The sequence below is a fragment of the Citrus clementina genome, unplaced genomic scaffold (assembly GCF_000493195.1).
Source record: "Citrus clementina cultivar Clemenules unplaced genomic scaffold, Citrus_clementina_v1.0 scaffold_3, whole genome shotgun sequence".
Taxonomy (NCBI): domain Eukaryota; kingdom Viridiplantae; phylum Streptophyta; class Magnoliopsida; order Sapindales; family Rutaceae; genus Citrus; species Citrus x clementina.
The window spans coordinates 49866383-49887718 of NW_006262339.1; the positions used below are offsets into that span (position 1 = coordinate 49866383).

The 21336-nt window shown below is 35.4% G+C and overlaps 3 protein-coding genes across 4 annotated transcripts; 1 reads left to right on the plus strand and 2 right to left on the minus strand.

The window, feature by feature from the left end:
- Positions 1 to 20: 20 nt before the first annotated feature.
- On the plus strand, positions 21 to 9191 carry LOC18048040 (tubulin-folding cofactor D). Its single transcript, XM_006445229.2, has 17 exons — positions 21 to 444; positions 625 to 1172; positions 1443 to 1545; positions 2070 to 2246; positions 3071 to 3262; positions 3579 to 3695; positions 3864 to 3968; positions 4283 to 4453; positions 4561 to 4776; positions 5080 to 5278; positions 5439 to 5644; positions 5737 to 5961; positions 6078 to 6623; positions 6704 to 6973; positions 7460 to 7504; positions 7934 to 8119; positions 8241 to 9191. The coding sequence occupies exons 1-17, from the start codon at positions 277 to 279 to the stop codon at positions 8526 to 8528; spliced, it is 3762 nt and encodes a 1253-aa protein (XP_006445292.1). The 5' UTR covers positions 21 to 276; the 3' UTR covers positions 8529 to 9191.
- Positions 9192 to 11278: 2087 nt separating this feature from the next.
- LOC18048041 (methionine aminopeptidase 1A) lies at positions 11279 to 17315 on the minus strand. 2 transcript variants are annotated; one of them, XM_006445231.2, is made up of 16 exons: positions 17087 to 17315; positions 16941 to 16991; positions 16567 to 16740; positions 16196 to 16271; positions 15950 to 15997; positions 15799 to 15843; positions 15469 to 15568; positions 14372 to 14423; positions 14245 to 14286; positions 13999 to 14060; positions 13814 to 13912; positions 13623 to 13696; positions 13453 to 13522; positions 13227 to 13292; positions 12014 to 12102; positions 11279 to 11699 (listed from the first exon to the last, which is right to left on the minus strand). In XM_006445231.2, exons 1-16 carry the CDS (start codon positions 17158 to 17160, stop codon positions 11622 to 11624), a joined length of 1200 nt encoding a protein of 399 aa, XP_006445294.1. In that variant the 5' UTR covers positions 17161 to 17315; the 3' UTR covers positions 11279 to 11621. The 2 variants fall into 2 exon arrangements, with proteins under 2 accessions (XP_006445294.1, XP_024043556.1); XM_024187788.1 differs by lacking the exon at positions 15799 to 15843.
- Positions 17316 to 17703: 388 nt separating this feature from the next.
- On the minus strand, positions 17704 to 18618 carry LOC18048042 (probable pectinesterase/pectinesterase inhibitor 36). Its single transcript, XM_024187789.1, is given in 3 exon segments — positions 17704 to 17977; positions 17979 to 18378; positions 18484 to 18618. Coding segments are annotated over 3 exon segments (768 nt in total). The 5' UTR covers positions 18587 to 18618; the 3' UTR covers positions 17704 to 17712.
- Positions 18619 to 21336: the final 2718 nt, after the last annotated feature.

The following is a 21336-nucleotide window of genomic DNA, read 5'->3' on the forward strand; positions in this document are numbered from 1 at the left end:
TTAGTTTTATGCCGGCGGGAAAAGGGCCAACGGGATGAGTTTTTCGCTGGCAGTAAAAAGAAATATATTAACTTTTATAGCGCGTGGAACAGTCGCTCAAAGCACAGAGCAGATTCTTCTTCTTCGTTTTTTTTTTCCCCTGAAAAAAAAATAATAATAATCTTGAATTCTTGATTTACTCCAGTGAAGTGGCGGGAATTACAAAACCGAGCATTTTACAAAAAATCCTCCCACAGGTACACTAACTCTTCAGAAAAAACAGAGGAAGTGAAGATAATGGAAGAGGTGATCTTCAGTCAAGAAGAAGACGAACTCGATTGTAAAGAGATAGTTCTTCAGAAATACTTCTTGCAAGAATGGAAGATCGTCAAGTCTCTCTTGGACGAAATCGTTTCATACGGTCGTGTTCCCGACACCTCATCCGTTCACAAGATCCGATCTATTGTACTCTCTCACTCACTCACTCACTCAAATTTATTATTGAACTCTTTGCATTTCTTGAAATTTATTCATATAATTCTTTATTAAGGTTTTGATGTTTTCTTGGAGTGACATTTATTTTTTGGGGTTTAGTGATCAGATTTATGATAAATTGCTGTAAAAATGTTCCTTTTCGTTATGCAGATGGACAAATATCAGGAACAGGGGCAACTAGTAGAGCCTTATTTGGAAAACATTGTTTCTCCCTTGATGTCTATTATCCGTTCTAAAACAATTGAATTAGGTGCAGATTCTGATGAAATTCTCAAAATTATTAAGCCTATTTGCATTATTATATACACTTTGGTTACTGTTTGTGGATACAAGGCTGTTATCAAGTTCTTTCCCCATCAAGTTTCCGATTTAGAACTTGCAGTATCTCTATTGGAGAAATGTCATGATACAGCTTCAGTGACGTCTCTGCGGCAAGAAAGTACTGGAGAGATGGAGGCAAAATGTGTGATACTTTTGTGGCTTTCTATTCTCGTCTTGGTTCCATTTGATATCTCATCTGTCGATACTAGTATTGCAAATAATGAAAATCTTGGTCAAAATGAACCAGCTCCGCTAGTAATGAGAATATTAGGGTTCTGTAAGGATTACCTTTCAAATGCTGGCCCCATGCGAACTATAGCTGGATTGCTACTCGCCAAGCTTCTAACTCGTCCAGATATGCCAACAGCCTTTGCCAGGTTTATCTCACAATTCAAATTGGTATTTACTTTCAAGCATTAAGTTAATGTAGTCTCGTGACGTTTCAGGCCTGAGTGTAGAATTTTGAAATTTTCTATTCAATTGAATGCTATTAAGATCTATTCTGGATTATATCAATAACCAGATGATGATCCAAATGTGAGAAATATCTAATTTCTATACTATATTAATTTGTTTCTATTGGAATGTTGAAAATTAAAGTTAACCCGACACTGCTGATCTGCTGCTTTATTTTATTTCTTTTTCAGCTTTGTTGAATGGACGCATGAAGTCCTATCTTCTGTCACAGATGATGTCATGAATCATTTTCGGTTACTGGGTGTCGTGGAAGCTCTGGCTGCCATTTTCAAGGTTTGTTTTGCTACTTAAAAAACCCATGCCACTGCAAATATCATTGATGTTGCTTTGTTTATACATTTAAATCAGATGATGGCTTAAGAACCAACAAAACTATGAAATTTTTTTTGATGAAATGAATATTTTACCTCTCATCAGATGATGGAGTGTTATTGCATGCGAAGCTTTTGAATCTCAAAAGTAGGATTCACTAAATGATTTCTCTTGTTGGAGATGGAATGAATGGGGACATTTCTTGGAACTATTTGCTGATGGTTTTTTCTGCTGTCTATTTGCTAATGGTTTTGTTATCTTTTGTCACCATGGATATATGATGCTAATGTCCTTTTGAATCATTGACTCCAATGATATAACAGAGTTTCATTTCTTCAGTCTTACTTAACAAAGTTTTATTTTTCCAAGTTCCTAGTAACTGGGATTTATTTTGGTCAAATCATCTGGTTTGTCTAATCACAGTCATTTTTAGTTATTGTTTGCTTTTCACCGATTAGATCTCTTATTTACTATTTCTTAGTCAGGCTGGTGGTCGGAAAGTGTTGCTGGATGTGATTCCTGTCGTCTGGAATGATGCATCAACAATGTTAAAGTCTGGTTCTGCAGCTCGGAGTCCTCTCCTTCGCAAGTATCTGATGAAATTAACTCAGCGGCTTGGGCTTACTTGTCTCCCTCGTTGTACCTCAGCTTGGCGATATGTGGTTGGTTTCTATTTGAAACAACTTATGCCAAATGACTGTAACTGCACCATCATTTTGATGAACTTTTGTTTCTTAGAACCTTAACGAATTTCTCTCTTTTGCAATTACAGCTGATTTTTCTTTCTGATCATGCATAACATGCGTCTATTGGTTGTGCCTTAATGTGTTGTCAAAATATATTTGGCAATTGGGGGATGTATACGATGTAACCTAACTTGTTGATTGATGGATGAGATAAGGTACAGACAAGACAAGAGGCTCATGGACTGCCCACTGAAACATAGAGGACCCACTAGCACTATAGGTTAAAGATGAAATGTTCATTGTTCCTTGCCTGAGCTTGGCAGTTGACAATTTTGTTGAGGTTAAGTCAAAGTGTCTGCCAGAAGGGATCTGTTTCAGAATGAGTAATAATTTTACCAAACTAAAGCTTTCATTCTTTGAAAAATAATTCATCTTAACTGATGCTGTGCATCTCTTATGTACATGCCTTATCATCAAAAACTATCTATAAGAAGAGTTAACTAATAGTTTTATAGATTTTCATTGTGGCTATCCTTCTGCACTTTCTACATCATCAGTGTTGCTTTCCACCTTGTCTCATTGCTTATCACTGGCAATGTTTTGAATGACCATATTTCCTTAGCTCATGTGGATATGAAATTGGGAGTGTTTAGAACAGGTCTCAAGTTCAAATCTTTTCAAATTAAACAGCAGAAAATTTTCTACTTCTGAGTGGTTATATTAATTAACTTGGTGTAGGTCAATTGGTATAATATCACTCTGATGCTATCTCTTGCTTTCTTGATATGCCTTATATGCAGATCAGAACTAGCTCACTTGGAGAAAATATGTCTTCGCGGGCTGCGTTCAGGGAAATTGATCAGTGTGACCATAGTGTGGTTGACAGCTTGAAATCAGAACAAAATCGAAACTGCCCAGAAGATGAAGGCATGGATGTTCCTGACATTCTAGAGGAGATTATTGAAATTCTACTCTCTGGATTGAGAGACACGGTATATTGTCTTATTTGGTGTGAAATTGTTTGATTAACTGGATCTTTCATCATTTATTAGGAGCCTTTTTAGGCTTCTTGAGACGGTGGGTGATCGCTTGAGACTTCCTTTTGGACCCATGAGTGATTCCCCGATAACCCAATATCACATGGCTTAACGCCAGTAATCTTCCAAACCATGGATTAAGACCAGACTTGAATTTACCGATTGCTTAGAGATGTGCCACTTCTTTCTGATTCATCTTCATTTATATCTGCTTCAGTGTAGTTTTAACCATTTACTTCCTGTGTGATTTTTAATCTTCTTGTCAATGCAGGACACTGTTGTGCGCTGGTCTGCTGCAAAAGGAATAGGCCGTATTACTTCATGTTTAACATCTTCCCTTTCAGAAGAGGTCTTTTCATCTGTGCTTGAGCTCTTCTCCCCAGGCGAGGTATGACGCTGTTGCTGTTTTTCACATCTTGTTCTTCTCTTTTGACTGAATTAACCAGATACACCGTTGCATATAATTTGAAATTGGAAATAACTGAGAATACCCTAACCATACTGCATACATTACAATTTTGGAGGTGATTCGTGCTAACCTGCTAAAATTTTGTAGGGAGATGGCTCATGGCATGGGGGTTGCTTAGCCTTGGCTGAACTAGCCCGTAGAGGATTGCTCTTACCCAGCAGTCTTCCTAAAGTTGTACCTGTTATTGTTAAGGTTTATAGATTTCTCGGTCCCTTTATTTTCACACGTATTAATCTTCTTTTTTTAATAATAATGCATGCTGTTGAGCCACGATAATTTCTACGTTGTTGTCGTCTAATTGATTATTAAAAAAAGAAAAAAAAGAAATACCTTTTCATGAATGGCATGGTTGGAAAATTTAAATTTTCTTTATAATTTTGTCCCCTGTCCCCAACCTTTTTTTGTCTTTCCTTATCTGTTTTTAGCCTGTTTTGTATTTTAAGTGCAAAATTAGACATAAACGTGATTGGGTATAAGTTATGATTATATGATAATCTTCTTTACAGGCCCTACATTATGATATTCGAAGAGGTTCCCATAGCGTTGGGTCTCATGTACGTGATGCGGCTGCCTATGTTTGTTGGGCATTTGGACGTGCATATTGTCACACTGATATGAGAAACATACTGGAACAGATAGCTCCACACTTATTAACAGTGGCTTGTTATGACCGTGAGGTGCTAAGCAACCATTTTCTTCTGTTATCTATTTATTTATTTTTCTTATCAGCCCACTATTCCTTTATTTTCTTTCACCATGTTAAAAATTTTGATGTTTTGATTAGGTTAACTGTAGAAGGGCAGCCGCAGCTGCATTTCAGGAGAATGTTGGAAGGCAAGGAAATTACCCACATGGCATTGACATTGTGAATACTGCAGATTATTTTTCACTCTCTTCACGAGTATACTCTTACCTTGATGTTGCTGTCTTTATTGCTCAGTATGAGGGTTATCTTTATCCATTTGTTGATGAACTGCTGTATAACAAGATCTGTCACTGGGTATGCTCTTGATTTGATCTTCCTGTTTCACTGGACTTGTATACATTTCCCCAGTATAATTATTGCAGTGTTTATCCTCGTCTTCCATGTTTTACTTTTTAACTTCACTAAGTTTTGGTATGAGTATAATAGTAAGGAACATCCTCATCATTTGCTTGCAGCTTTTTGGCTGGATTTTTTCAACTAGTTTTGATAATATTCAGAATCTACTGCATATTATGAAATTAAGGATCTGATATTCTCTGTTATACTTTTGCCTGGATAATCATCGTCCTCATTGTTGTGATCATGTTACTTCTTAAGGATAAAGTCTTGAGAGAACTTGCAGCAGAGGCACTTTCTGCTCTTGTCAAATATGATCCTGAATATTTTGCAAATTTTATTCTGGAGAAGTTAACTCCTTTCACTCTCTCAACTGATTTATGCACGCGCCATGGTGCAACCTTAGCAGCCGGGGAAGTTGTTTTGGCTCTATGCAAATATGATTATGCACTTCCTGCTGGTTGGTATTCTTTCTTTCCCCTTGAACCTTATAGCTATCTGAATGAAAATGCAATATTCTAGTGAATGATTTGTTTCCTATTTAAGTGTCTTCTTCTTGTCTGGACTTATCTTAAGTTTTTGAGTGCAAATATCAAGTCACAGATTCCCATGTCCTACAGATAAACAGAAAATTGTTGCTGGTATAGTTCCTGGTATTGAGAAAGCACGTCTCTATCGTGGGAAGGGTGGAGAGATAATGCGTTCAGCTGTTTCACGATTCATTGAGTGCATCTCTTTATCTTTTGTGTCATTACCAGAGAAAACAAAGCGAAGTTTGCTTGATACTCTTAATGAGAATCTGAGACATCCTAATTCTCAGATACAGGTGCTTGTAATGTTAGATTTTTCTGCATGACACCTGTCTAATTTGTATATGTATTCCTATTTTATGAATAGAAAATTTCATGTGATGTATAGAATGCAGCTGTTAAGGCCCTGAAACCCTTTGTGCAAACATATATGGTTGCTGCTGACAGTGGAGTTGTTGGTGGTATATCATTGAAGTACATGGAACAGCTGACTGATCCAAATCCAGCTATAAGGAGAGGATCTGCTTTGGCATTAGGTGTTTTGCCCTATGAACTTTTGGCTAATAGCTGGAGGGATGTGCTTTTAAAACTTTGCAGCTGTTGTCTAATTGAGGTGCAACAGATTTTTTTTTCTTTTTCCCCCTCTTTTTTGGGTGATGTTGATGTTTCCCCTCTCAAGTCAGTTAAACAGAAAATTGACTCAAACAAATGGAAAATTTTTGGGTGCAGGAGAACCCTGAAGACAGAGACACTGAAGCACGTGTAAATGCTGTTAGAGGACTTGTATCAGTGTGTGAGACCTTGACTCAGTCACAAGAAAATTCTCTTATCCGTTCTGGAGAAGATGAAATATCTCTGTTTCATCTAATTAAAAATGAAGTGATGACTAGTTTATTCAAAGCTCTTGATGATTATTCAGTTGATAACAGAGGTGATGTGGGTTCTTGGGTTCGTGAGGCTGCCGTGGATGGCCTTGAGATATGTACATATATTCTCTGTAAGAGAGATTTTGTGCCTTCCCCTGAAAAACCACAAGAAGTTAAATCAGAGCTGCCTGGCAATGTCACAGCTGAAAAGACACTATTTGATGCGAATCTTGCTACCAATTTAGTTGCAGGAATTGTTAAGCAAGCTGTCGAGAAGATGGATAAACTAAGAGAAGCAGCTGCAAAGGTTCTCCGAAGGATATTGTACAATAAGACAATTTTTGTGCCTATACCTCACAGGGAAAAGCTAGAAGAAATTGTTCCTAATGAAGCAGATTTGAATTGGGGGGTAAGTGCGCATGGGGACAATTTTCCTTCAGTTTGCATGTTAATTTTTTACTAAAGAGAAAATCATGTATTTGCTTGTAGGTACCCGCCTTTTCATATCCACGTTTTGTACATTTACTTCGTTTCAGTTGCTATAGTAGGGTATTGCTATCTGGATTAGTTATTTCAATTGGTGGGCTGCAAGAATCCTTGAGGAAGGCTTCAATTTCAGCATTGCTGGAATACCTTCAAGCGGGTGAGACTGAAGACCTTGATGCAAGAAGCTCCAGAGAATACATGCTATATAATGACATCCTTTGGGTTCTTCAACACTATAGGAGATGTGACAGAGTGATAGTTCCCACTTTGAAGGTTCATAAGCTCTTACTCAAAGATTGAATTTAATTCCCTTTTTCCCTTTATTTTGATGTGCTACATTCTTTTGGTCATGGCACAAACTCGTGATCTTAACCGTTCACCTTCTCTCTGTCTTTCCCTGACTTTCAAATTTGATGATTAAAAAAGTTTTTCATATTATGATGTTTGATGAGCTGCAATTCAAGGTTTACGAATCAATGCGTATATGGTGGTGCTTAGTTTCAATCTTTTTTCTGTCCTTGATTACAGATTAGATATTCTTTCTAAGAGTTGACAGAAAACTTTTGAGAGACAATTCTCGTACATTTTGTACCTTGCTCTGCACCTGCTGCTTTGTATTAATTGATGAGCTATATTGGTTTACATATTTAACCTTTTATCTTTATTTTCCTTATGTTTGCTTATACATATATATATGCATTCAATTGTCCTTATTTTTTTGTGGAAGACTCAACCTTGATGATTTATGATGTGTTTCAGACTATTGAGAGCCTTTTCAGCAAGAGGATATTCTTAAATATGGAGGTAAACTTTGACCTTCTCTTCTTGCCTTTCAGAATTTATTGTTGCTTTTATTTTTCTGTCTTGTTTTTGCATCAGGTTCTTTTATCCTTAAGTGCTGGAAATTCTTTTGTGATGGTATGATATGTCTTCCTAAGCAATAACCAACTTAGAGCTTATATATTTAGTTACTGACTGAAATTTCTAGTAATTTGGAAGTCTGTATGTTACATTACCTGGATTGTCCCTTGTACTTAATGTTTCTTTCTTTCCACTAGATTCCTTGTTGCTAAAGTATCACATCTATCTACTTGTAACTTGCCAATATTATTTATTGAGAGTATGTCTGTCCCTTCAAACAGTTTGTTAAGTTTCGCGGATTACTAATCTTTTCCTTGCAGTGGCCTTTCTTTTTTTTTTTTTTAAATTTGGACTCTTAATTTTATATTTTAGGTTCATACACCAATCTTCTGTGCTGGTGTTCTGGATTCCCTGGCAGTGGAACTGAAAGCCACCAAGGACTTCTCCAAACTCTATGCAGGTATCGCAATACTTGGATATATTGCTTCAGTTTCAGATCCCATCAGCACCCGAGCATTCTCTTATCTTCTCAATTTCCTTGGCCATAGATTCCCCAAGGTTTGTGCTGCTCAATCGCCCATATTGCCACTGTCTAGGAATGCATCTCACCTTAATTGCTTAATTTTTAATGTGAAGTTTTAAGTTTACCATTTCTTCTTATTCTTTCTTTTTCTCCTAGATTCGAAAAGCTTCAGCAGAACAGGTTTACCTTGTCCTCCTTCAAAATGGAAATATTTTGGAAGAAGACAAGACAGAGAAAGCACTAGAAATTATTGGTGAAACTTGCTGGGAAGGTGACATGAATGTAGTAAAGCACCAAAGGTTAGAATTGTATAATTTGGCAGGTGTGGGTGTGGGAGTACTCAACAATACCAGCAAAATAACAAATGACGATGGTGAAAAGTGGCCTACTGCAACTGATGAACATGCGTCATATTCCTCTTTGGTTGGGTCATGTGGGTTCTGACTTGTAAATTATCAATCTGTTGTATATCATTTGCTTGCTCTTTGTTATGATATTAAACCTTGCAGTTTGCTTGTACAACAAAAGATAGACTTTTATTCTTGCTTAAACTTGATTACAGGGATGTTGCTGTTGAAGCTTGCGACATAGGACCTTTGCTTGTTCGCTTGAGTAATTGGCTGCTTGGTTTTTGGCCTCTTTTATCTAGTGGCTTTTTACTGTTGGCTTCCTCTAACTTGATCTTAGGCTTCCTTCTTTACTTAGCTTCTTTAGTGGCTTCTCTCTTGTCTTGCTTCAATTGCCTTTTCTGTTGTGTTTAGCATGCTTCTTTAGCTTGCGTCTTCCTGTACTTCCTAGTTTAGTTTCTCTACTTGCCGCGCTTCACTTGCCCTGTTTCTTTGGTTTGCTTCCTTTTTATCGTGTAATTTTATTTTATTTTCAAATGTTAAAAGCCGGAGCACCTGGCTGACCAAGCCTTAGTACCTGAGTCATTCGAATGACTCAAGTTATCCAGCTATTTACTTTATTAAGGCTCTACCATCTCTTCAAGTCCAAGCCCCTGCCTATTAACGAAGCCTTATCCAAGCCTGTTAGCACCTGACCCGAGCCTCTCTAAGCTATTTAACTAAGCCTCAGTGCCTCTTTCAATTATTTTATAAGGCTAGCACGTTTATAAATACTTACTGCACTCTTTTTTCCCTTTTCTTTTTTGGTTTATTTACTCGAAGTTTCAGAAATTTTATAACTGTCCTTTGTTTTATTGAAATTATTTTTGGTCTTCAAAAACTGGCTCAGATGAATGAATCAGCAATTTGGGCCAAGCGACCCAGAAAGAACGTCACTCTAGTTTTCATCTTCGTAAATAAAGTACCAGGTGGTGGTGCATTGACGAATGATAAAAGGCGGATTTTAGCTCACTTTGACAGGGCCGACTTAAATTCACCCCTGACCGATTGTCCACGAAAAAAACATACGCAGCACAATATCTAGATCACAACCGCAAGCCCGTGGTGAAGCCACGATGTACATATCTTTTAAGCCAGCCTTTTGAGTTTTCACATTAGGGATGGCAAAATCTTCCATGGGTTTGGGGTCTATGGAGCCCCATCCCAAATGAAGAAATTTTTTAATAATTTTTAGAGAATGGGGTAGGGAATATGAGAAAAGTAATCTTCAAATTATTAACGAGGTGAAGTTTGGTATTGCACTCCTTACTCCACCACCACCTCAATCCCCATTATATATAAATATATTTTTAATTCTTATTTAATAATTTTTATTTTATCAACTATAATGTCAATTAATAATTTTTTTTATTTTTTATGTAATATAAACATGATATGAGTAAAAGAAAATCCTATAATATTTTTTAACTTTAAAATATTATTATATTTTCTTTTATCTTTTAAGGTGCTGCTTTCTTTAAATATTTTTTATTTTTAATATCATTTTAAGATATTGTTTCAAACTTTTAGAGATTTTTTAAAAAATTTAAATACTTTATAATATGGTGATGATTTTATTTTAAATCTCTAATTTTAAATTTACTAAAATCAAATTTTTATATTTACTATAAAATAAGTAAATGGAGAATGAGGTGGGGATGGGGGAATCATTCCCCACGTGGGGATTCCCCATCTCCAACCCACTAAATTTATTGGGGAATGAAGGCAAAAATTTTTAATGGGGTGGGGAATGTGGTAGGCATCCTCACCCCCACCCTGCCCCATTGTCATCCCTATTTCACACCCTCCGAACTTCTTCTAAAACCCCTTTTTAATTGAAATTATTTAAATAACTAAATACTATTTTATTCATTTCTTATTTTAAATAACAATTTACTTAAACACTTAAATAAATTATCCTTTTAACAAATGTTTCACACATTCAATTTCATAATTTAAATTTAAATTTAATTGATATTTTAAAAAAAATTATAAGAGTTTGTAGTTATGAAACTATAAAAAAAAATAATTAAAGATTATAGGATTGTTTAAGATTTTAGTACTATGTATTTTATAAATAAAATTGAAAAAATAAATTTTTATGACAAATTTATAGTAAGATGATTAATTTTAACATATAAATTTGTATTTTATAAATCAAATTGTTGGTGTTAAAATTCAAATGGATATTATAAGGATACAAGATTTTAGAGGGTGTTCAAAACTCCACTCTTATTTCTTAATAGAAAAAGCTATAGGCCTATAAGCTTTAAGGGAAAAAAGCAGTGATATTTGATTCTCCTATTGTATCTCACTAATCTCCTTTTTCAATTAATCACATTGAAAATTTTGAACTAATCTTTATCTCTCAACATACCCCACCAAATCTCAAATTTACCCTTATTATAACTTTTATTTATTTTTTTCCAAGCACCCACCATATAAAACTTATAAAATCTATTTTAAAAAGGAACAACAACTCTTATAATCATTATAATCCCTCTCCTTCTTTTTAAAGATTTTATCAATTGTTGTCATAACTATAAAAAAATGACACACATACATACTTCTTCATCATCCTCTATTGAGCACTATAAATTAATTTCTTCTATAATTACAAAAATAAAATATACAATATTTTAAAAAAGATAATAATTTAAACAGTTCAAAGAAATTAGAAAAAAAAATTAACTAAATTAAACATTAATAAAAATTATCATGTGAATGCATTTAAAAACTATTTACCCTTTTAAGTCATTTCATATAAGGATGAAATAAATATTAGAATAAAAGTGATTAGTCTGCTGATGAAATATAATGAGGAATCAAATATCACAACTCAAAAGAAAAAAAAAGAGCCATCGTTTGGCTTGACGGGATCTAAAATTATCTAAAATTAAGCCTAAAGAAAAATTCGACATCATTGTGCCCCCATTACAAATAAATTAATCTTGACAAACTCAACAGCAAGGGTGAGTAGGGGACCAAAATCCATTTTAGACTTCGCATTCACACTTCTAACCTAGATTAAAAAATGGAATAAAAAATTATCACATTAATTACAAACTTGAGCATCTTCATTTAACTGAAGCCTGGTAAATTCTTGCACAATAGGTTACAATATGCAAGAATGTAGAGGTGGAATCAACACCTATGCATTTAGCCAAGGATACACCTTCGGAGATGAGGGCAGCCTTGCCGTAAGAACTTCAACACCGGTTTCAGTGACCTGAATGAAAATATCCTTGTTAAATTACCATTTTCCCAAAGCATATGATACAGGACTGCTGTCAGTTCAAGGATTTACATGCGTAAGACTCATGATTCTCCAATAAAAACATGGCAGGTACCACATAATTCTAGACTTTTATCATTTTCTCCAGAGTTGATTATAGAGTACCAAATCCACCCACGAAGGTAAAGGTAGGGCTATTCCTTTTAGCCCACTAAACTGCAGAAAATGGCATTCTCCAACCCCACTATACAACAATTTCAATCTACATAGAAAACATGAACGAAAATATAATAGGTATGTGCACTTACCAAAAGTGTGTGCTCAAACTGAGCACTGCGTTTGCCATCTGCTGTAACAGCAGTCCAACCATCAGGCCACATTCGATCACGCCAAACCCCTACGATGAATTGAATAGATTTCAAATGTTGTGAGAAAAATAACAAGCTGTTACAGTCTGAGAGGTTCAACTGGGGCTGGGCATCGGATCAGATTCAGATTTGGCTTCAAATCCAATTGGATTTGATTTGGATCGAATCAGATCAGATTCAGGTCAATCCGAATTATCCGATCAGATTGCACTGCCTGGGGGGAAAAAGAAAAGCAAAGTATAAAAGCAGAAAAAAATGAAAACAGAAAACCTAATTTGTAATTTCCTAAATCACAAAGACAACCCAGCCGCCGATCACAAACAAACCACACCAGACCCGCAACCACAAACCACACCCACGGGCCATGACCTGATGCATACGCCGACGACCCAAACCAAACAAACCCAGCCACTTTTGATTGATGTTCAGCCTCCACGACATCCTCCAGACCCACGACGCTGAAGAGAGTCAAGACACAACCCAAACGATCCCAGCCGGCAGTGGACATCAACGTCCTGCAGGCCAATTGCATGCCGCACACCATCGAGGTTCCAGATGACCAGCTGACAGCGACAACAACCTCGCGACTTGTCCATGGTATTCCTGACGCATGACAACTCCCGACGATTTGTGTTTGAATTTTATACTTAAAACAGATTTGTGTTTAATACAAATTTGATAACTTAATCCATATTTGGTTATTTAGTCATGGTGTAGTCCCAGCGCATGACAACAAGTGTGACATTCATATTTGTGTTTCGCATTGGTATTGGTCATCCGAACGTGTATTTGTTAAATAATAACTGATTTTGATCAATAATAACTGATATTCCTGACCAATACAAAATGTATAATTGATCAGTTATGATCTTGGGGTTATTGAAAAAGGTGGTGAATTTACAAAGTGATGGCAGATTTAGGTTAAAAAAAGGGAAGATCTTCACCCAAATCCGAACTCAATCGAAACCGATCTAATCTGAGCTTATCCCAAATATTCATCCAACCGATCTATTTCGAATTGGATCGGATCGGATTTAAAGTTCGGATTAGAATCAGATAGATTTTTTTCCCAATCCAAATCCCCCGAAATCTGATCTGAATCCGAAGTTGCCCAATCCTAGATTCAACAACATGAATTAAGTCAAAGAAGTACCTGCATTAATCATTGGTTCAATGGTAAAGGTCTGTCCAACTTTCATCACACCAACTGCTTTATTTCCTGCTCAGGGTCAAGGCAAAGTATTCAAATGAGATCATCACTTAGAATAAAGAGGTGTTTGAATTCTTTTAACCCAGTTACCGTAGAAGTTGACCATTATCCATGAAATAGAAAGATTTTTGTATGTAGAAAATATGTGGTTGGAAAGCATGGTACAAACTTGAATAATGGGGAATATTAGGTGCACAATGAAACAGCTCTCCAATACCATGACCACAATACGATTTTACCTGTTTTAGCAAAACAAGAAAAAGAAACAACTAAACACTGCTTAGTATCTTCAGTGGAGTAGCAGTGAATTACAATTGCAAACCAAACATTATGCATTACCACAGAGAATCCTGACATTGTAGCATGACGATTAATGACTTCTCCAATTTCACGAAATCTCACCCCAGGTTTCACTGAAATTAAAAATATTGGAATCGAGATATCAAACTTTGATCCAAAAACTGTCCACATCAAACAGAAGATAGCCAAAACAACAAACGGAAATACAACTCCCAAATCCCAATGCATACCTATAGATATTGCTTTCTCCAAGCACTCGTATGTACATTGGACCAACTGACGAGATGCTTCATCAGCATTTCCCACAAAATATGTTTCATTCAAATCACCTACATAATGAGATCACCATTATCCAATCATGAAGCTTCTAGGCAATACTTGAATTTACTCCACAAACAGATGTAGAACTATTTACCATGAACTCCTTTATAGTAAACAGTTACATCAATATTTACTATATCACCGTCCTCTAATTTCCTGAAGAAATAAGATCAAATTAGGTTTTAAGCAGATCTCTCATACATCGTAAAATATTAAAAGGAATACTTGAAAAGTAAATGATAAAAGGAAACGAGAAATACATGAAAACAATGCAAGTATTTTATTAAATCTCAAGGGGAAAAGGACAAAGCTTTTAGCTGCTGGCTATATCAAGACTTACCGGGAATCAGGAATCCCATGACAGATCACTTCATTAACTGACCTGCATCAAAAAGACAAATACATTCAGTTGATTGATATGCCAGAACCGCAAGCAAATTGATAAGTATACAGAAAGAAGTACCTACGTGCAGCAAGACTTTGGGAAGAAATGATAATTGAGAGGAGAGGGGTATCCTCCTGCAGTAAAGTAAATCCATAAATGCTTGGCAACAACAATTATCAGTCAAATAAGCCAATGATAGACATTACAGTGAATCAAGAACTTGACTAAGTTTAATTCAAACACACATAGAAGATACCTCTATTATAAAGATTGTAGAGCAGACTTGCTCAACAAATTGGCAGATATCAATAAATCTACATACAAGTTGAGAAAAAGGAACTTCAACAATATTAAACAACATATTATTATGGTGTGACCCAACGCAGTGCCGGACTGAGCCAGTTCGATTGTTTGGTGTGTGTGCCGGGGGTATGGGGTTTTCCTTCTTTTTTTTTTTTGGGGGGGGGGGGGGGGGGTGGCCGCTTTGGTTCAAAAAATTCAATTCAATTTGGAGGACTTGATTTTTTTAACTGTTCACTTAACTCAGACATTCTTTTCTTTTAAAATTTAAAAAACAATAATAATAAATTGAAGGAGATCTGCATAAATATTCAAATTTTACTTTTTTCTTTTTAAATTTAAAAAGTACAATAATAAATTTAAGGAAATCTGCATGAACATCTTAACAAAATAAATTGTTTGGCTATAGAGATTTGAACCAAGGTCTCCAAAGCCACAAAGTAGAACTCTTCAAAAGGAGCTTGGGGTATACTAAAAAGGAAAAATAATGGCCCAGACAGGGCTGAAACCCCTCCTTGGCCCTAGCTGGGTCCACCCCTGACTCAAAGTCACCACATCTATTTCAATTTGGCATCGGTAGAGATAGAGTAGACCACAAACCCATGAACTCAATTGCAAGGCCGGGGACTCATCATGCATACCTTTTGTACCGTATGCATCATGATTAACTTTAATCCACTAAAAGATTTCTATCCTAATGATATTACTACTCCAACGAGTAGTCAGTAGTGAGGGCCCAATCCACAAGACCCACCCTTGGGCCGGACCTTTTGTAAGCAATACTGGCAATAAAATGATTGCACAGTGATATTCACCACATAAAGCATCACACAGATATTAAAACATAAGTTACTATAACAGCATTAGAAAGATCCGAACCAGCAGTAATAGTTGCCTCATGAACCACTCGATCAATTTCATCAGTTGTAACACCAGGACGAATCATCCGAGCAGCCGCATCCAAAACCTCTCTTGCAATCTGACAGTTGAGATTGTTTAAATTAAAGATTTATAACCATAAACAAGAGTAAGAGTGCAGAGTAGTATCAGTGTGCTTCCATATCTTGTTGACACTTTGTATAGTTCATCAGAAACATCTAAAGAAACTAAAATGAGAATTCATAAAACCCATTCCCTACTTATTTAAACATGGATGGATATGTTTGAGATCACATAATGGGTATGTTTGAGATTACATAATAAACTTACTCGACATGTTTCTCGCATTCTCTCAATTTGATCTGGAGTTTTGATCTTCACCAAAATACATCAAAATTAGGCAAATAGAAGGTAGGCACAGTGAATAAAATCAAGATAATTCATAACAAAATACTAGGAATATTTTCAAGCAAAATTGTACCTCAACAACATGCTGCAGATCACTATTGGGCTCAACTTTGGGTGTTCCCTAAGAGTTAAAAAAATAAATGCAAAATTGTATCAGTGATACTAGACACCACAAAGGGTGAAGAAAAAATAAAGTTCTTCGACTCTCTAACACGACAATCAAAGCAAAGAGCAAATGCCAGATTCTGCACACCATGCTCCATTAAATCACAAAAAGGATTTGCTTGGGATTTTAATAGAAATGATTCAAAGAACTCACATCCAATGCCCAATCAGGTAGTTCAATGTAAGCAGGTACAGTAAGCTTGCTAGATATGGGGTATGGCCTCAGTGTTCTGTATACAAGAAGCAAACAATTATGGCTTCACAATTTTATTGAAAACCAGAGTATATAGTTCATAGATCTTTTGCGAATTGCCAGAATATTTTTTTTTTTAAAAAAAAGTGACCCCCACTCAAAACATCCTGGCCAACTGACAATGTGAATCATAACATAAAACTCTAAATTATTCATCGAAAATAATTAAAAAGCAGCAAGATGATTACATCGAACATCAACAGCTCACATCTTTTTTATCTTAAAAGATTAAGTTAGAAAATGCACTTGGAAGATAAACCATTGAGAAATACCCAGTCCAGTCAAAATGGGGAAGTTTTGGAGTTCGAGCCTGTCCTTTCTTGATACAATAACGCCAACCTTCACTAACCAAAGATGAATTTTCTCCAGTTCCTGGCGCAGACAGCTTTGCCTTCAAATGAACAGATTTGTGAGAGGTCCAAGAAGCTTTAAAGCAGTCCTGAGTACTGATAAGAAATACAATAGAGTCATTAATATCAAAGCGCAGAATACAATTTGTAAATTTCAACTAAAAATAGAAAATGCAAATCGGATTCCACATGTTCGATTCAAAATCATGAACAATACTTCTAATCCTCACATTTTAATTTTTACTAACACAAACGTAGCATATAGTCAAAGCAGGAAAGGTCTACAAGGTACAAACCAGAAAGCAGCGCCTTCACGCGGAAGCTTTAGCTCCATGCATTTTGGGCACCTACAAATAACACATTAAATCATAATCAAAGAATTCAATTAATACAGGTAATTTTCGAAAACTAAATGAATTGAGAGCAAAATGGAAATACATACTGAAGATGAGCTGGCTTGCCACATCGAACACACGATAAGCTCGTAGTCTCCGCAGCATCTGATCCACCGGCCATCGAATCGTGAACTCTCCCTTTCCCTTTCTGGATACTTTTATTCCTTCTTCTTTTTTTTCAGAACTAGATACTTTTATTCTAAAGAGGAGTCGATGGAAAGAGAGAGAGACGGGCTAGGGTTGCAGAGAAAGAGAGACACGGCGGAACAAATTATTTATGCATAATTCCGACTTTACTAAAATATTTTTTTTACGTCAGCACGTACCTCACTATTTTTACCATTCTACTATCGGGAAATTTGCAAGAATGCCATTTCAATTTTCATTTTAAGTTTGACAACTAAACAACATTTGATTTTGTAGGTTAATGTTAATGTGTAATGTAATTTAATAAGGTCCAAATATGTGGAGACTTAAACCCTCAAGACTTTATTAATTTAGATTTTTTAATTGGATCGTCACATAATTAATTTATAAATTATCATTGTGTGATTTTAGAATGAGTTTACTTGGGAGGGTATATTAGTGGATTCACTAGCAACACGCAACTATAGAAGCACACTATGATAACATAAAAATATCAATACACATGATAGAAATAGTCGACAGGCTCTTAAATCCCAAGCCAAAACGGGACACCAGTGGCCGGAATCCAAGAGTCCCCTTGAATAAACCCAGTCACAGTAAAAGGAGCAGCTTGCTGGGGATTGTTAAGTACATGAAATCCAGGCCACTTGACTCTATTAGCAGTAGCAGCACCAAGGCCAGCATTCAAGTACTCCGCGTAATACAAAGTTGATAGAGCAAAGTTTCCATCCCATTCGATCCAGCCTTCGGGATGGATAATCCCGTCAAGATCCGTCTTCAAGATCACAGTCCAAGTAACTCTTGAAGGAACTTTTAACAGCAGCAAGATCCGCGGCGGGCCTAATTCGCGATCCTTCGATCGAGATTCCTGTATTTTCATTCGGATTGTCTCTTCCTTGAGCGGTCACCATGTTGGATTGGTCATGCATTGGTCTCCTTACAAATATGTCAAAGTTTTGAAAAACTGCTGCGGCGTCACCGACTATGAAATCGATCGTGCCATATATTTGACAATCACGATAAAATTGTCGCAGGGAGAGCGTGAAGAGAGTATCTTGGTAATCTTTGAAGCTGCATCGGTAGAACATTGAGAGATCTGAGCTCACTCGTAGTGCCACTGCTTCGTGTTTCTGGGGACCTGCCGTGTTCTCAAATGTCATGTCCCTAGCCCAAAAACCATCCCCCGACACGCCTGCGCGCGCACCCCAAATTCAATTTAATCCCTTTCTCTATATATATGTATATATAATCATAATTGAATAATTGAATAGGTAATTAATTAAATTAAATTTCCTACCAAATGTGGCTGGGCTTGAGGTGGTGGAACCATCAGGGACGTTGCGGTGACCGGTAACGATGGTTCTGTCAATGCCGTCGCCAACAAACATTGTGTTGTTCATGCTTCGTTGATTGTTCTGTGAGTGCCAGCTGAACCGTCCTGTGCCACTACCAAGTCTGCCTTGGCCGTTGCCGGGCACCATGATCTTAATATTCCTCCATTAATATTTTGATTGTATCTTGGTCTTGGTCTATATCTACGAGGTAGTCCTAACAAAATCCAGCAACTAATAATATACACGGTATATATATTTAAGCGTGGAATGAAACATTAAGCGTGGAATGGAAATATAAATTATATAAATGAAGTACAAGACTTGCAAAGGAAAGATAAAATAAATACATTAATATATAAGAGTGGTAAATTGATGTATAACTAGTTAATAAAATAAAACTTACAAATATAATATAAAATTAGTAATCAACATTAATTATAAAATAAAACATCAATTAAGTAAATAAAATAAGACTTGTAATGAAAAGTAAAAAAAGTAAATTAAAATAAGAGTGGTAAATTATTATATTGCTAATAAACAAAATAAAAATTTACAAATATAACATAAAAATAGTAAATCAACATCAGCGACAAAATAAAAAATAAATTTTGGAAATAGGACATAAAACTTATAAAAAAATACTATGAAGGAAAATGTAAAAAAAAAAAAATTATAGATGTCCCATAATGTATAAAATTTCTGCTTAAAACAATTCAATAAAACTTATTTTGGTCGAATTTCTTTGTTTTCAAATAATTTTTTTGGTTTAATTAAAGTAAGTGAATAATCTTTTTTTTTTTTACTAAAATTATGTAGAAATCATGTTCATTGTTTTAATAATTAATAGTTTTATATTAATTTACTTATTTTACCTTCTACTTACTAATTTGTCACGACAATGATGCCATAATTTTAATCACAGTATTATCGATTTTTTCTAAAATTAAAAGACAATTCTCTCTGATAACACTAATTATATTACATATTCAGTTAAAGTTTAAATCATAAGGTTACATATCAAAAAGCATAGCGTACAACATTCTCCATGTAACATTACATTACACGAAAAATTTTATTATACAGCTTTTTTTTTGTCTGAAATCTTAATGAGTTTGAAATTTTTTGATGTCTAAATGAGTCTGAATATGAATATTTGAATGATATGTTTATTTTTTTTAATATCTGAATATAAACGGCATATTGTTTGTTTTTATAAATAAAAAATATCTTAATCATAGTTATTCGATATTTATGTCATTGCAAATCAAAATAAAAAAAAAATTATTAAATTTTATAGTTTAAGAAATAAATATATTTTACAGAGATATTTTTAAAATATAATATTTATTGTTCAGATAAAAATTACGAAAGATTGTTTTTTGTATTTCGATATAAATATTTAAAAATAAAAAATAAGTTAACAATAAATTTTAAATAAGTTCGTATAATGAACAACCGCTTATGTGCCCGTGCTTATATTGACACATTAAGAGGTGTAACAAAAACATTTGTCATTGTAAGATTACAATTTTAGTAATATTGTAAGTCTTATAACAAAAAATAAAAATACTACTCATTTTTTAAACCAAGTAAAATAAAACCTTCTAGAATTTGACCACTTTCATACAATTATTTCAAATCAAAACTCGGGTCAATCAACTTCAAGTCATCTTGTTACAAATTAATGCTGTTAAGTTGCCACTTCGGCCTTGGCCGAAGTGGTGGGCTGCTGCCCTCACAATGCAACTTAACAATTCTATGAGGGCAGCGGTTCTAGCCCCCACAAAAGCATTGTGGGGGCTAAATGTTCTTTATATCCTTCTCCCTTGCGAAATGCAAGTGGAGTATGGACATCCTCTCCTGTGAGGGGTTATTTGTATTGGGCATGTACTTCATAGAATTCATTGTAATAATGTAAGTCCCAATCATGTATATCTGATTGTAAATATCAGTGTAATACCTCTGCTACAATAAGCAGTTGTTGTAAATATCTGTGTAATGCAGTAATCTGATGATTAATCAGTCTCAAAAAAAAAAATGCTGTTAAGTTATATATATTAATGACCCCATAAGATTTTTTTCATACTCATTATATATACACACGCGCGCGCGCGCGTGTGTATAAGGGTAATAAATTTAATTGGATCCTAAAAATTTCGCTTCTAAAGCATTATAGCTTCTTACCCTTTCTAAAACCCCTACCCCTCGCATGCAAGTTCAAAGATTCACCAAGCAACACAGTCAAATTGTGAGCCCTTGCATGGGTCTGAGCACGCCCCTTCTCTTCCAAGCCTTCCAAACAAGTCCTGCGGCAAGCGAGCGAGCTACTCAGCCACGTACGAGCATCATCAGTAGTGTAATTATCGCTAGCAAGGTGGAGCAAGCTTGCGAGCCTTGACTCACTCTCATCATTAGGGGTGGCAAAAATACTTGTCCGGTCCGGACCCGGACCGTCCCCGGGCGTTGTGGGCCGGGTACGGTATGAAGCCGGGTCGGTCTTGGGCATCACTTGATAAACCCGGAACCCGGATTTTATTAAAAAATTATAAAACATATATTATTTTAAATATTTATATTTATTTGACTCATTTATTATACATATATAAAGTTTTAAACACTTAAAATTTATATTTTCATGTCAAATTTTATTGAAATAAATTTAAAACTTATAAAATTACCAAAAAATAAAAAAATATATACACATATAATATTAAAAAATATAAAATTCGGGTACCCGAATTAAAACTCGGCCTAGACCCAGACCCGGACCAGTTGCATCCAAGCAAGGTCCGGTTATTGCAATACCCAGACCCGGC

What these genes read in the sequence shown, in the direction of transcription:
- LOC18048040 (XM_006445229.2), top strand. Translation starts at nt 277, where the DNA reads ATGGAAGAGGTGATCTTCAGTCAAGAAGAAGACGAACTCGATTGTAAA. An exon ending in ATGCCAACAGCCTTTGCCAG is followed by an intron (nt 1,173 to 1,442) that starts GTTTATCTCACA and finishes TTTCTTTTTCAG; the next exon opens with CTTTGTTGAATGGACGCATG. An exon ending in TGGCTTGTTATGACCGTGAG is followed by an intron (nt 4,454 to 4,560) that starts GTGCTAAGCAAC and finishes TGTTTTGATTAG; the next exon opens with GTTAACTGTAGAAGGGCAGC.
- LOC18048041 (XM_006445231.2), bottom strand. Translation starts at nt 17,160, where the DNA reads ATGGCCGGTGGATCAGATGCTGCGGAGACTACGAGCTTATCGTGTGTT. An exon ending in TAATATTCCCCATTATTCAA is followed by an intron (nt 13,293 to 13,452) that starts GTTTGTACCATG and finishes GACCCTGAGCAG; the next exon opens with GAAATAAAGCAGTTGGTGTG. An exon ending in TGAACCAATGATTAATGCAG is followed by an intron (nt 12,103 to 13,226) that starts GTACTTCTTTGA and finishes AATTCATCGTAG; the next exon opens with GGGTTTGGCGTGATCGAATG.